Source organism: Hyposmocoma kahamanoa, unplaced genomic scaffold (assembly GCF_003589595.1).
Source record: "Hyposmocoma kahamanoa isolate Upper Pololo Valley unplaced genomic scaffold, ASM358959v1 78, whole genome shotgun sequence".
NCBI lineage: Eukaryota > Metazoa > Arthropoda > Insecta > Lepidoptera > Cosmopterigidae > Hyposmocoma > Hyposmocoma kahamanoa.
The window spans coordinates 3,011,543-3,024,916 of record NW_020653945.1 but is presented as its reverse complement, the minus strand read 5'-3'; the positions used below and the strand labels follow the sequence as shown (position 1 = coordinate 3,024,916).

The 13,374-nt window shown below is 36.5% G+C and overlaps 1 protein-coding gene across 10 annotated transcripts in view; it reads left to right on the top strand.

Annotated features, from left to right (window-relative positions):
• The window catches only part of LOC113232829, a 94,486-nt gene that overhangs the window by 46,440 nt on the left and 34,672 nt on the right, over positions 1 to 13,374 (top strand). For all 10 annotated transcript variants that reach the window (XR_003310658.1, XR_003310659.1, XR_003310660.1 and 7 more), the window contains 16 exons: positions 2,628 to 2,827; positions 3,391 to 3,568; positions 3,807 to 3,992; positions 4,232 to 4,481; positions 6,286 to 6,462; positions 6,859 to 7,017; positions 7,361 to 7,579; positions 7,758 to 7,871; positions 8,110 to 8,320; positions 8,403 to 8,556; positions 8,653 to 8,758; positions 11,107 to 11,265; positions 11,341 to 11,499; positions 11,585 to 12,793; positions 12,875 to 12,945; positions 13,037 to 13,140. Coding sequence is in view for 7 of the 10 variants with exons in the window: in XM_026467670.1 (XP_026323455.1) it covers positions 2,628 to 2,827; positions 3,391 to 3,568; positions 3,807 to 3,992; positions 4,232 to 4,481; positions 6,286 to 6,462; positions 6,859 to 7,017; positions 7,361 to 7,579; positions 7,758 to 7,871; positions 8,110 to 8,320; positions 8,403 to 8,556; positions 8,653 to 8,758; positions 11,107 to 11,265; positions 11,341 to 11,499; positions 11,585 to 12,793; positions 12,875 to 12,945; positions 13,037 to 13,140 (3,656 nt within the window). In the remaining 3 variants the exon portion in view is untranslated. The remainder of the gene's footprint in view (positions 1 to 2,627; positions 2,828 to 3,390; positions 3,569 to 3,806; positions 3,993 to 4,231; positions 4,482 to 6,285; positions 6,463 to 6,858; positions 7,018 to 7,360; positions 7,580 to 7,757; positions 7,872 to 8,109; positions 8,321 to 8,402; positions 8,557 to 8,652; positions 8,759 to 11,106; positions 11,266 to 11,340; positions 11,500 to 11,584; positions 12,794 to 12,874; positions 12,946 to 13,036; positions 13,141 to 13,374) is intronic.

Sequence of the window (13,374 nt, the reverse complement as noted above, 5' to 3'; positions counted from 1 at the left end):
TAAGAAAATTGACCTAGTTTACCAAAACGTAAACATTTCATCTACACTATTTTATAAGCACTATTTACGCCGATGGACATGCATTTTAACGAAGTCAGAGCTTTCAGCGATTACGCGATCAAACAAAACAGAAAGTGAACACGTTCCGTGCCAAAACGCAGTAAAGTTCAAGTGTTTGAGTTATGCAAATCTCAAAATAGGTTAGCATGGTCGCCACCATACTGTAGGTATATCGAAGGGGAAAGTGGCCTTGCTGAGTTAAGCAACCAATTACTTGATTTACCATGCCTGGGAGCCATTTGCGCGATGGTGAATCAAGCTACCGTGTATTATATAGTTTTATACAGGTAATACTTGTCTACCTACGCTCGTAGTTTTGTTATGGCTGCTGTTTGTTGTATACTTTATGGTTTATTCAGGGCTAGTTTGTACTTATATGACCACTTTAACATAATATTGTAATCAAAGACCGGAAAGCGTAGAGTATATTTACTTAAATTTCATAGAAATAATAATACATATAGAGTGTATAATAATCAGGGTTGGAAGTGACAATTATCAATTTATCATTGATAATTATCATCATAATAATTATCATCACTCACATCATTATCACAATAATTATCTTGATATTTATAAAATTAATTAGAACAACATAATGTTATAATCTGTAGCAATATCGTGTCATGTGTTTGTATCAGAGACGTAATCTAAAAGTGTCAAAGACAATCTCACAAAAAGTCACAAATCATTTCGAGTCAGAAATTAAATCGACAAATCATTAACTATGAATAAGCATTGATAATTATTCGATCAATACCTACAATGAACACTACGCCAACTGTAGGTCATATTGTGTTATTTTTATAAACAGCCATATTTATTTACTAATATTATGCTCCCCGAATTTTGTGAAAAAATAAAGAAACTACAACAAAATTAAAAAAAAGCAAAAAAAAAACGAATTTGGTGAAAAAAAAAGAAATAAAAAACAATGTAAACATAAAACTATCCAAAAATTAAGTACGTAATGTTCATTGAAGGTAACCAGATAATAATCATTATAATTATCAGAGGTAATATATATTGATAATTTCAAACCCAGACAATAATACCTCTCTCTGAAATCTTTGTTAACTAGCTATTACTTTACTGCAATAGTGTATTTGTGTGTATGTTTGTGTGTAATTACAGGCAAAAATATAACAAATTTGTTTATTTTTTTATCTTTTAATGATTCCAGTATTTTAGACGAACATATTATCCACAGTATGTGTATTATTAGGTACTGAACTTTATATAAGTATACTCTACGTATTTCGATATAAGTTTACAATCAAATGTTTATTGGCTGCTTGGCTTTAGACTGCGTGTTAGATAAAGATGTATGGAAAGACGACATGACTCTAGATTCCACACAAATTTGATTAAAAGTGTATTAATAGCGTTGCATTTAAGTTTATTTGAAAAGAGCAATCCCTAGAGTTTCTTGCTCGTTCTTCTCAGGGAAATCAGCATAGTGAACAAGCGGTAGCTTAAATGTGACGTTTTCAAGTGTAAATTTATTTTACCTATGGTATAAATGATTCTTTGACTTTGACTTTGGCACATGTAAAGCTACGATAAGCTGTAGTAGAACTGTAAATGAATAAACCGACCTCAAAAGTACGTGGAATTACATCTATTTGCCAAGTTTTATTGAAATATAGGGATATTTAGTTCGCCACTACACAGGACTTGACACAGGAGATAATAAAAATCGGTTGTCACTACTCAAAGTATATTGAGAGAAAAACGCCTCGAATTGGAGAAATAGCAAAACCAACCATTAAAATAATTGCTCCTAACTTAAAGTTAGGCGCTATTTATAAAAATGAATCTTCATGCGTTTACAGCCACCCTTAGAGGTGGATGATTTTCTTCAAAATGAAATGGGACCATTATGGAAGTACCCCCTTTCCAACAAAAAAAAGAATCATGAAAATCGGTTCACAAATACCGGAATTAGCGCGTAACATACATACAAAAAAAAGAAGATACAGTCGAACTGAGAATCTCCTCCTTTTTTGAAGTCGGTTAAAAATGTCATAACAGTGAAATATAACGATCACCACATTAACTAGACCGAAAACTAAAACCAAAAAATGTAAAGTTAGCAATACCAATTACCGTTGTCGAAAAGTATTATTACACTACTACAATCCACCTAATTATATACATTCTATCTTGCACTCCATAGACGTGTAAATTTTCACGTAATGAGACCGCACATACATCCACATAATGTGTAAATACTTACGAGTACACGAGGTCACATAAGTCCATAGTCATCATCCATTAAGGCCATCAAATATTTTGTATAGTCATTCTCATATACGGGTATAAAATTGTTTTTAAATATATTATCTGTAATCCGAGCGGAAGGTTGTGCAACTCATTTTTTTTTTATCTTTATATACTTTAAAAATTCATAAAGGGAAGCTTCAAATCCTGCAATGTACGTTTCGTTACCATATAGGAATATATTGTACGATCAGTTGAATTTCGTAAAATTTGTAATTCATCATCTTCTGTATAGTGCCTTAAAATTTTAAACTTTGCCATCAACGTAGTATGTCTTGTTCCAGGCGGAGCGAGTTTCTAGGATGCGTCTCGTTCCCTCTGAAAGATGTTATTAAGAGCGACGTCACGGGTAGCTACTTCCTGCAAGGGCGTCAGGCGGCGCCGGCGCACGGTCGAGACGTGACTGACGATCGCAGAAAGATGGCGACCGACAACACTGAGACCAGTACTAATGATGGTGGCAAAGACTCGCAGAATGATAAAGGTGAGTGTTTTAAAAAAAGAGCATATGATTAATATTAACTCAGCAAAAAATATGAAAGCATGTTCACTATTTTCTTTTTGTGGTTTAAGCAAGTTTCGGTTATTTTGCTATTGAAATGATTGAAATCAATAAAATTTTAGAAAAAATATTTGCCTTGTCCATAATGACACTTTGGACTTTGAATTGTTCTTATTGTAAGCAGCATATGAATTTGAATATTAAGTTATTAGTCTGACCTAGCTTGAGCTTTATGTGCTCTTGACCCTGTGCAATCGCTAATCTACAATCACTAGCTGTTTTATGACTGTAGTGTGGCTGCATCCAAATCGTTACAATGTTTGCCATTCGTGTACCATACTGAAGATACCATTATAAAAATTCATCAAACAATTGAAAACAACGCGTTTCTTTTTCTATTTGTCAATCTTGAAAATCCCTTCTGAATTCGCTTAGCATGAAAGTTTAGCGCACAATCTGGCTGGAATCACATAAGACAAAACATGCTCGGAATGTCCACTTTCGCGCAAAAAGACGCCACAAACCGTTTTTTTTTATAATTCCAGGCGCAGCAGCGAACGGTCCATCCTCAGCTGCACAGGCGCAGTCGGTAGCCGCAGCTCTGCAACGTGAGGCCGATGAGCATCTTTTCCTGCGGTATCTGGAGCTAGATCCGCCTGAAGATGCTACAGCGCCGAGGCGGGCACAACGCCATGGAAGGACTCCGTTTACGACTACCAGAAAGTGAGTTAATTCAATAAAAACAAGACCCGAAAAGTTCTCCCTTAGAAGACTAATAATAAAGGCTTTGTATTGACACGATTGTAGGATCACACAGGGTAACCATGAATCTTTAGGACAGCATGCGCCAATTATATACTCCATCTTAGAGCAAACCTGTAAAATTGCTTAATGACGTAAAACAGGAATGGCTAGTGACTTCTAGATTGATTTTTATCTTAAAATTGATTTTTCCTTCCAGAATTGTCCGTGGAACGAGTGGCGGTTTTGGTTTCACCGTGGTTTGGACCAGGCCTCCCAGAGTCGAGCGAGTAGCTTCCGGAGGATCAGCTGAGAGAGCTGGCTTGAGAGCTGCCGATTACATCGTCTTTGTTGGGAATAAGAATGTCGTTATGTCTTCGGAAGAAGAGGTCCGAAATCTTGTCAAGTGAGTTGTCTATTTAATATTATACTCTCGAGGCTTATCTAACCGTATGATTAAAATTTTCTCGATGATGCTTCAACAAAACCCTTGAATTATAATGTAAAATTTTTAAACCTTTAACTAGTGTTGTGTCCCCAACGTCACAGTCAACCATTTCTATGCGAATTCTTGATCAAAAATATTGAAAGATATCCACGCATTTTTACAAGCTATGGAAAATACTAGATTTATAACCTTTCCAGGAACGCAGGCCACACATTGATAATGGAGACATTTCGAAGAGTTCCTACGAACGGCGTAGGGATCCGGACAAAAGCTCAAGTGACCTTACCAGCTCCGGAATCTACGCCACCACCTCCTCCTCGTTCCCCTCGAGCAGCAGCCCTAGCTTCCCCAGCAACTCATGCTCGGCCCCCAACTGCTTGTTCTTCAACTAGCCAGTCTCTTGATAGGCGCAAGCTGCATCTTCCCCAAGTGACATTTTCAAAAGAGGTCGGTAACGGTATCATAGTCTGAATTAAAGGGGTTTCAAAATTTATATGAATTATCGTACTAGTCATCTACTTTGGCTTGGAAATCAAGTTCCTTACTTTTGTCAGTTAAATCCAGGTAATATTCATGGTATTTCAATTGTTTGAAGAAATTTAGAGAAGACACTTAAATTCCTTCAAATGGTCGGTAATCGGTTGATGATTATCAAAGTTACTTTGATAAGTAGATTGGGTTTGGTTTCCAACGTCATTTAATCTTAAAAAATTTTGATTTGAAATTTGGATTATCAAAATTAGGGAAAGTGGTGCTACTGTAGTAGATATCCCCTTATTTCTGTCTAGTAGCTTTATATCTTTTAAAAAGTGTGTGTTTTCTTTCATATCTAAGTCTGTTTATGTATAATATTCTACTAATAACTGCGTTGTTTATTTTTTGTATAAATTGACGTCACTTAAGTTATAAACTTCATATACATTCCATTTATTTTAAGCACTAAGTTATAATTTAGTAGTTTTAAGTTGTATGTCACTTTTTTTATAGAATATTAATTTTCTTAATAGCAATCAGCTGTTGAACTTCACTTCAAAGGGGAATCGTTACGTTTAAGCTTAATATGTTTTTGTTAATATTTATTTTGTTAATGTTTTTTATTTATTTTCTTTTGTCATAGACCATTGTGTGTTATGTTTTTATACTTCAGAAACGATTTCTGAGCTTCTGTAATCATTTTGTGTTTTTAATTTATCTAATTAACCTTCTTTTGTTTACTATAGTAAACTCAGTTTTGATTTTGTATCATCATCATATGACGTCTTATTGATTGAATTTTGGTTCCTGTTATTTTTATTTCGTTTCTAATTTATGTTCCTTAATGTTAAGTGCAAATAAATTTATGGCTTTTAATTTATTTTTGTTCTTTATTTTCAACGCCAATTTTTATCACCCTACAATTTTGTTTTCCTTCCCGCAATTCAAGTTTATAGCATGAAAATAAGTTTCTTTCCGTTTTTTATTATTTGCTAAAACCGTTACCAGTAAGTAGTCAATGGTTATTTTCTACCTAATGCAGGGTTTCTTATCCTTTTCTAGTCATGGGCCCCTCTCAAATGGGCTCATTCTGGGACCTATGCCCCTCTCAAAATGTCAAAGAGCACACGGACCCTTTACGAAAAGATAAAAACACTGGGTTTAGCTTTTACTAGCTTATATTGTTTGCGATTAAACTTTACTTAATTACGTATGAATAGTCAATGTGACTGTTGCTGTTCCATTACGTTAGGTAGGCTCGCCACGGACCCGCGGCGTTCTATACATAGAGCCCTTAGGGGTTCATGGACCCACAGGTTAAGAAACCCTGACCTAATACATTATACAAAATATACTCATGGACATATTTAGAGGAACGCTAAAAAAAGAGAAAATTATGATAATAATGTTCGTATGAATCGCTGGTCACATATACCAGAAAGTTTAATTGAACCTAAAAGGCCATCATTGAAGTCATTCTTTTTTCAAATTAAACATTCTAGTATATGTAGCCAATGGTTTACATAAACACTTATTATTATCACGATTCAATGAGTCTGTAATAAGAACACACAGGTAATTAAGATTACAATAGACCAATTACTGGAGGCAATGGTGAAAAATTGTACGTGCCCTAAATATAAGCCACTCTTGTAATAATAATAATAATAATCAATGAAAAGTTCTCAGTAGATACACCTTATGAATTGTATAAAAAAGCCATTCTCTAAGTATTCTAACAAACGATCATCGATCAAAGAACAAACCAATCCAACAGACTCCAGGCCTATCTACGGACGGGCGAAAACGAGCTCTCCTAGCCGTTATTGCCAGGGAACAGCACAATGCTACCTGCCTACAGTTTGGACTGGTGCGCTTCGTCTCGCCTCTTGCGGAACGGGCCGATCTAATCACCCCCAACGATCACCAACTGCTGTTCCAGAATATTGAAGAAGTAAGTATTTTGTCCCTATCTCGTTTTGGTTTAACTGCCTTATTAGACTCGTACAAGAATAGAAATGTGGAAAAACAGGGTTGACAATACGGTACAAAAAAATTTTGCAGATTCCTTCCAAACAAAAGTGGGCACACCGTATCTTGGGTGGCTGGTGCTACACCAGATTAGTTAATTGAATGCCCAACCTTTATCCAACAGATTGTAACATTTGCTATAGTCCGATTGTACTAATAATAATGGTTAATAGTGACAGTAAAATTTAAAAAAGTATATACAAGAGATAAGATGCCATGCCGTCAGAAGAATTCGATCACCTTTTCATCCACCAACTACAAAAACACATCACTTACGCTTAAGTGTAACATTATGACCACCAAAACCTACATTGGCCAGATATTCAGGCTGTCAGAAGACATCCTAGACCAAGTGGTGCAAGACGACGGCGAGATCCAGACATCAACAGTGGTCGCCGTCTACCTTCACAAGACCCCTGTGTTCCTTAGTCTTTATAAGAAGTATTGTCTAGGATTGAAACGAGCTGACTGCGTCTTGGTAAGTGGTCGTAAGATTTGTTACTGTAATTGACACATTTTAATAAATGTTAAAGTTATTATAGTAAAAACAATGCAAAATCAGTATTATTAAAAGTAGCCTAATTGTTACAAATTTTCTTTGGTTAATTTTGTATCTGTGGATAAATAATGAACTCTCAGGAAAAAACCCTGTAGTAGTAACTAATGATAATGAATAAAATAAACTTCTGGTCAAAAGAAAACTTAACTTACAAAATAACTGACAATTAACGCTAAACTTAACTATGGGAAAATTTTACGCAGATATAACATTTAAATTCTACCGCATTTTAATATGAAAAAATTGTATTGGTAAACCTCAGGTGAAAAAGTCAAAAGATCCAAGTGGTGCATTCTCCCGCTTCTGTACAAGTCCACCCATTCCAAGGAGAAGGCCAGATATCACGTCTTTGGTCCACAAACCACTAGAGCAGTTCCGCGAACTTCTGAGGTTGATGAGGGCAGCCGCTGCTGCAAACGGGGCTGGGCCTTATGACCAGCTAGAAAAGAAACAATTGCAGGTCATCGTGGAACAACTACAGGTAAATAGTATTGGTAAACCATTCTTCAAGTTGTAGATAATTTATGTGATGATTTGACAACATTTTAGATTTGTTTGAGTAAGAAATTTTACTTCATCAATGTTTTGAGTTTAAAAAGACTTCAATAGAGTATTTGTTAACAATGTCAGCGTAGTTAAGAAACAGTCTTATACTTCAGATGGGGTACCAAGATGTAACAGCAGGTTCTGGCCTAATGGGTCTAGCAGGAGACGGGAAGCCACTTCTCTCTGTGGCAGACTTAGAGAGCCGACTCGTGTTCACTAGGTGTAAGGTAAAAAAACTTCTCAATGCCTTTTAACACTAGTATGAAATGGTAGACCGAACCGGAGACAGACATGGCCTTCCTATAAATGTATCTACCAACAAGCCCAAAACCACTTGTTGTGAGATTCTATAGGCTCTCTTCTCTTGTAAGGCTCTGTAAGGGATCTTCTGATCTACAATAAATAACCCTTACCTTACACAATATACCTATGATAATGTTTAATGAAAATTTTCCATTATTCCAGCCGTTTGTCTTAAGTACACCGGGCCGGCAATGGATCTTCGGTGGCGAACTGTCGAAGGTAGAAGGCAGAACTGTCAGGCCTTACTGGGCACTATTATTTAGTGACCTGCTCCTTTTTACAACTGTATCTAGAGATCGAGTGCTGTTTGTTACTGAAGAGCCAGTACCTCTTACAACAGTGTCAGAAGCCCAATTTAATGTTAGGAAAAAAGGTAATCATCACTTCACCCTTTTAATGTAAATAGCTAAAATACTGAGCTTTGAAGATGTTAACAATAACTTCTTTGGTTTCAGCAACGGAATTTCGCCTTGTCCTTGGTAGAACTGGTGGCGAAAGTCCATTGGTTTCCTGTGCCCCTCGGACTCCTGGAAGACGAGTTACAGTTGCTCTGCGAGCTCCATCGATAGACCTGAAAGCTGTATGGCAGAGTTTACTACAACGACAGATGTAAGCAAACTGAAATAAATATTGGTACAATGCTGAAAAGATTTGTAAATAGCAAGGTTCAGTTAATGATGGATAATTATGTAAATTATTTTTCAGATACCGAGCTCACACAATGACAGGCACTCCTCTTGGTTCTCCGTTGGATTCTCCTGATCCACAACTCACGTTCTCCCTTGCAACATTGGATTCGCAGCAACGACAGGTATCAGCGTCCAGCATCCAGCGTCACTCAAGCATGGCGTTACTGCCAGCCAGCTCTTATCGATCCCACTTAAATATGCTTGTTGAAGACCGTCACGAAAAAGAAGTTCGAGTCAGTTTTGATGTTCGCACTTCAAATTCCCCAATTCCACAACCTGTTAGAGGACCACTGAGCACTGTTTGGAGAACTGCCTTAACACCAGATACGCCGTCACCAAATCTGTCCCCTGCTGACTCTCAAACGTTTTCTTCGCACTTTGTCTCATCTTCTAGTATTGACAAAAATGATGAGCAACAAGACGAACGTGCTACATCTCCAAGCGCTCAATTAACGCCTGAAGGTGGAGAAAATTATTCTGACTCGTCCCCTTGTCGATGGGAATCCTTCGAGGCAGATTTAGCTTTGGCAGATTTAGATGTTGACCCCTCTTATAAGCATGCTGTCGAGGAACGCATCTTCTTACCCGATGACCCCTTATTGCACCGAATGGGGTTGCCAGAGCGGCCGACTCCGCCGGCTTATTTAGAACTTTGATGCACAGAGTCGGATCCAGAGCTAACAGATTCTTGTTATCCCTGGAGATAATTATTATAATGAATGACCTAATGGCGTGTTCTAGTAGTCCTGCGGTAGAAGGTGTTTAGCAAGGTCTGGAACAGACCTAAGCTTTCGACGTGTAGACTCAAAGCCAGCTGTCCCCTAATGGTGTAGGAACAATTGGTGTAAAGTCCTACCTTCCGTAGGCAGGTCCCGGTATATTTGTTGGATTGTTATTGCTTATAGTTGCGATTAAGGTTGTGGTAAAAAAATTTTGAGAGACATATTTTGGAAATTAGCAGTATTGGAAGATCTCAATATTTTGATTATTAGCGAATTCGATATAAGTCTGATACACTTATGATGTAACAGAGTGTTCTAATACTGATAAAACTTAATTTACAAAAACGCAGGATGACCTTAAGAAACTTAACTATTACACAGAACTGAAGTTCCATTATATGGGGTAATATTAAATGTATATGCCAATGTTTACAATTATATCAATTACACAGGAATCAGTGTCAAAATGCAATCATAGGGTACCAAAACATAGGTAATAATTTACGACATCAATTTTTCACACCTTTGCTTCAATAAGTCTTCCGTCCTTTTCTTATGATGACCCCCAATAGAATTAATTTGCACATTATTTTTACATTTCAAAACACGTTATCTATTTAAAAGATTTATGTACGGAAGCAATTAACCGTAGGCACTAATTTATTGCTAATGTTGAAGAAAATTGTAAAGACTCGAAACACTGTGTATCTGTACATAGCCTTACAATCACTTTGTACAGGTCATGTGGATATTTAGCGATCAGCTTCGCGAAATTTGTCATCTAGAACCATCGTAGTGTTACACTAAAGCATACTTTTGAGTTGTACGACGCTTCTTTATCGAGCACCCATCGCCCTAGAATAAAACGTGTTACAATGGAAAATGGTAGTCGATGTGAATTGTTAAAAAATAGTAGTAATCGCTTTCTGTTTTCATTTCATAGATATAATAAATGGATTTATAGATATAATATCTCATTGTAATGGCAAGTGTCAATAGAGTGTGAGAATAGTCAATTCATGTATTTATTGTACCGCTAGCATCGCAAAATGTTCACATAACCTAATATTCTAATATTTCCGGGGTTTTGTATATGACCTTCTAAGAGAATCGTAGTTAGAATCCAATAATTTTCGATGTATTTGGCTGTGTGTAAAATTTTACTAATAATTATAGACGAATAGAACGATGACGATGAAATACTTTTGAGAAACCATTTTTACTCGTAGATCTGGAGACTTTGTGACATATAACGAAATTGGAAAACGTATATAAAGATTTTGATGTTTTGTGTTTAGATCGGAGCATATTCCTAATAGTCCATAAATAAAGTGAATTATGTCTGTGGTGAAACAGTTTTTCTTTTTAGGTAAGGATCATAAAATTTTGCGACGCTAACGAAATTTTCGAATTTGATGTGAACGACCTACCATTTTTCTTTGTAATGCAATGTAACATTATTTTGTCAAGTACGTAATTATTATTAAGTACACTACACATAGCATAATTTGTTACGTCGCATAATAAAGAAGAAACTGACTAAAACAACCTTTCAATTAGTCAGATTTAGAAGAAAATACGGTAAGTTGTTGAACTTTCAGATTTATCCTTTTTTTGTTTAACATCTTATCATATTCTAAAGACGATGTCAAATCCTTTTTTATCTATGGCACTACTATTATTTCCTAACAAAATTACTGTGATAATGGTCTTATAAATTGAAATTAAAACTGCCTAAACATTTATAGACAAGGCGCAGCTCTGCTGAAACGCAGACAGGTGCGGGGGGAAGTGCAACAGAAGGGGCGCGGAGTTCCAGAAGTCGTGGGTCCACTTTACACTTACAAAGATGGATGACGCAGTTGCCAGAAACCGAGGAAATGGACCCACCAGAACCGGACATGGAGGTAATTGACATCATGGCCAAAAATCCTGAAAATAAATCGAATTATAATATCTAAACGAATATTACTCATCCACAGACGTGGAGTCTAGAAGAATTAAGAAAAAGGTCCAAGGAATTAAATCTGCTAGAAGTTGCGGATCTAATAATGCACCATAATGAAAATAAAGGTGCATCGTCAGGAGAGAAAAAAGAAAATGAACATAGCCCATCCAAGAGCAGTAACTCTGGAAGTCAGGTAAATACATTTTGATATTTTATCGTAGGGTGTGTGAGATTTACTGCAAATTTTAATTTTAACTTATTTAAATTTTCTCTTGCAGATAACAGTCCGGACGAGTCCGGTAGTCGTGGACACAATACCTGTTTGCAGACAGTGTCATAAAAAGTGCCTATCAAAGCCAAACAGTCCTTTAATTTCACAAAAATCACCGCCTCCAGTTATACCAGCCAAACCAAAACTGGAAGTTTCACCTCAAAGTTCCAACTACAAAAGACGTTCAACCAGTTTAAGTGCAAGTGCCAGTGCGTGTAATGCGAACTATGGTAATCGTAAGCCAAAAAACTTTAGTCACTTAGAACGCAAAGGTGCTATGAGATTACGTCCCGAGGATGCTCCTATTGCAGCAGCAAAAGTCATAGACTCTATTGAACAGAGCCAAAAAATGCTCAAGTCAAAGTCCTATGAACTAAAAACTGACTCGCCCATACTGAATAGAAGCGTGCACACAACGTCCACAAAAAGTCAATTGGAATTAAGGAAAGACAACTATATAAGATCGCCAAGTCCCTCGTCTAGCAGTAGAAATAATAGTCCACTGTCCACTAGTCATACAACCTGTAGTTCTATGGTTTTTAATTCTAGTTCTAACGACTTAAGAATGTCTAACTCTAATATAGCTAATCAAGTGCAATGTGTTATAGCTCAAGAGAAATATTTGAATGAAGTGAAGTGCGTCGAAAATATAACTCTTTCTAAAACAAAAACATCAATAACGAACTACCCATCACCTGGAACATTGAGAAAAGAACAAATTACAAGGCAAAAAGCTGAGAATGTCTTAACCAAAGTGCTAGGAATAAATATTTTAACTAAAAGGGAGAACGCAGGAACATGTTTGAAAACATCGTCAATTTTTTTAGACGATGATTCTATACATGAAGATGAAAATGACTTCAAAATTGATAGAGGGATAAGAAAATCCCCTCGAATGGGTATTTCGGCAGTTAGCAAAATGAATGGTGACATAAATAATAAGAAGACTGAAAGATCTGGAGATGTCAACGCTAACGCAATTACCGAAGGTTCGGATGATGATTTAGAATTGGGTCCTTTAATGTTGATGGGTTTATCAGCGATCAATCCAGCTGCGCATCTTATGAGGGTAGAGCCATTCAAGAAGACTTCATCGACGAATCCAAACAATATGAGCTCAAGACCTGATAGCCTTGGTGCAGCACAATCAGAATCATCTGTACCTAATATAGCTGTTGTACCTGCTACGCCAGATTACAATGCTACTAATAAGACTGTAAGTTAAATATGACCAGTCATATTCAATGCTAATGGACCACGAGTGTCATCACTTGCAAATATTTGTCTTGTATTGCAGGATGACCTTATAGATGATTCACCTGATTCCCCAGACGCACCTGAAGACCTTCCTTACGTATCACTGAAAAGGTTTGTTGATGCTTTATTTCCATTTATGCAACATGCTAATATTAACCTTAAAATATTAAACAAGGCACCAAATTAATTTGATGTTCTACAGATATGGAACAATGTCGAGCCTCGAACGATTTCCGTCCGATGAGACTGATGATGGTAATGTAAAACTGACGGAACCAGAAACAGCTGTTAAGCCTTACATTCCAGGTATACTAATCGGAATTGTAATTTGTGTTCATTAAAAAGAATTAAACAATGCAATAATCCGGGATCTCAGAAGCAGGTATAATCCACTATATGTGCGTTACTTCGTGTAAATTTCATAGGACGGGACGAACAAGTCGAGTGCCAAGTGTAGAGCAACACGCCTGTCCATATGCCAGTGCCACTCAGAGCTTAATAATAGGGGTTAAAGTATGAAATTGCCGATTTGTACTGAAA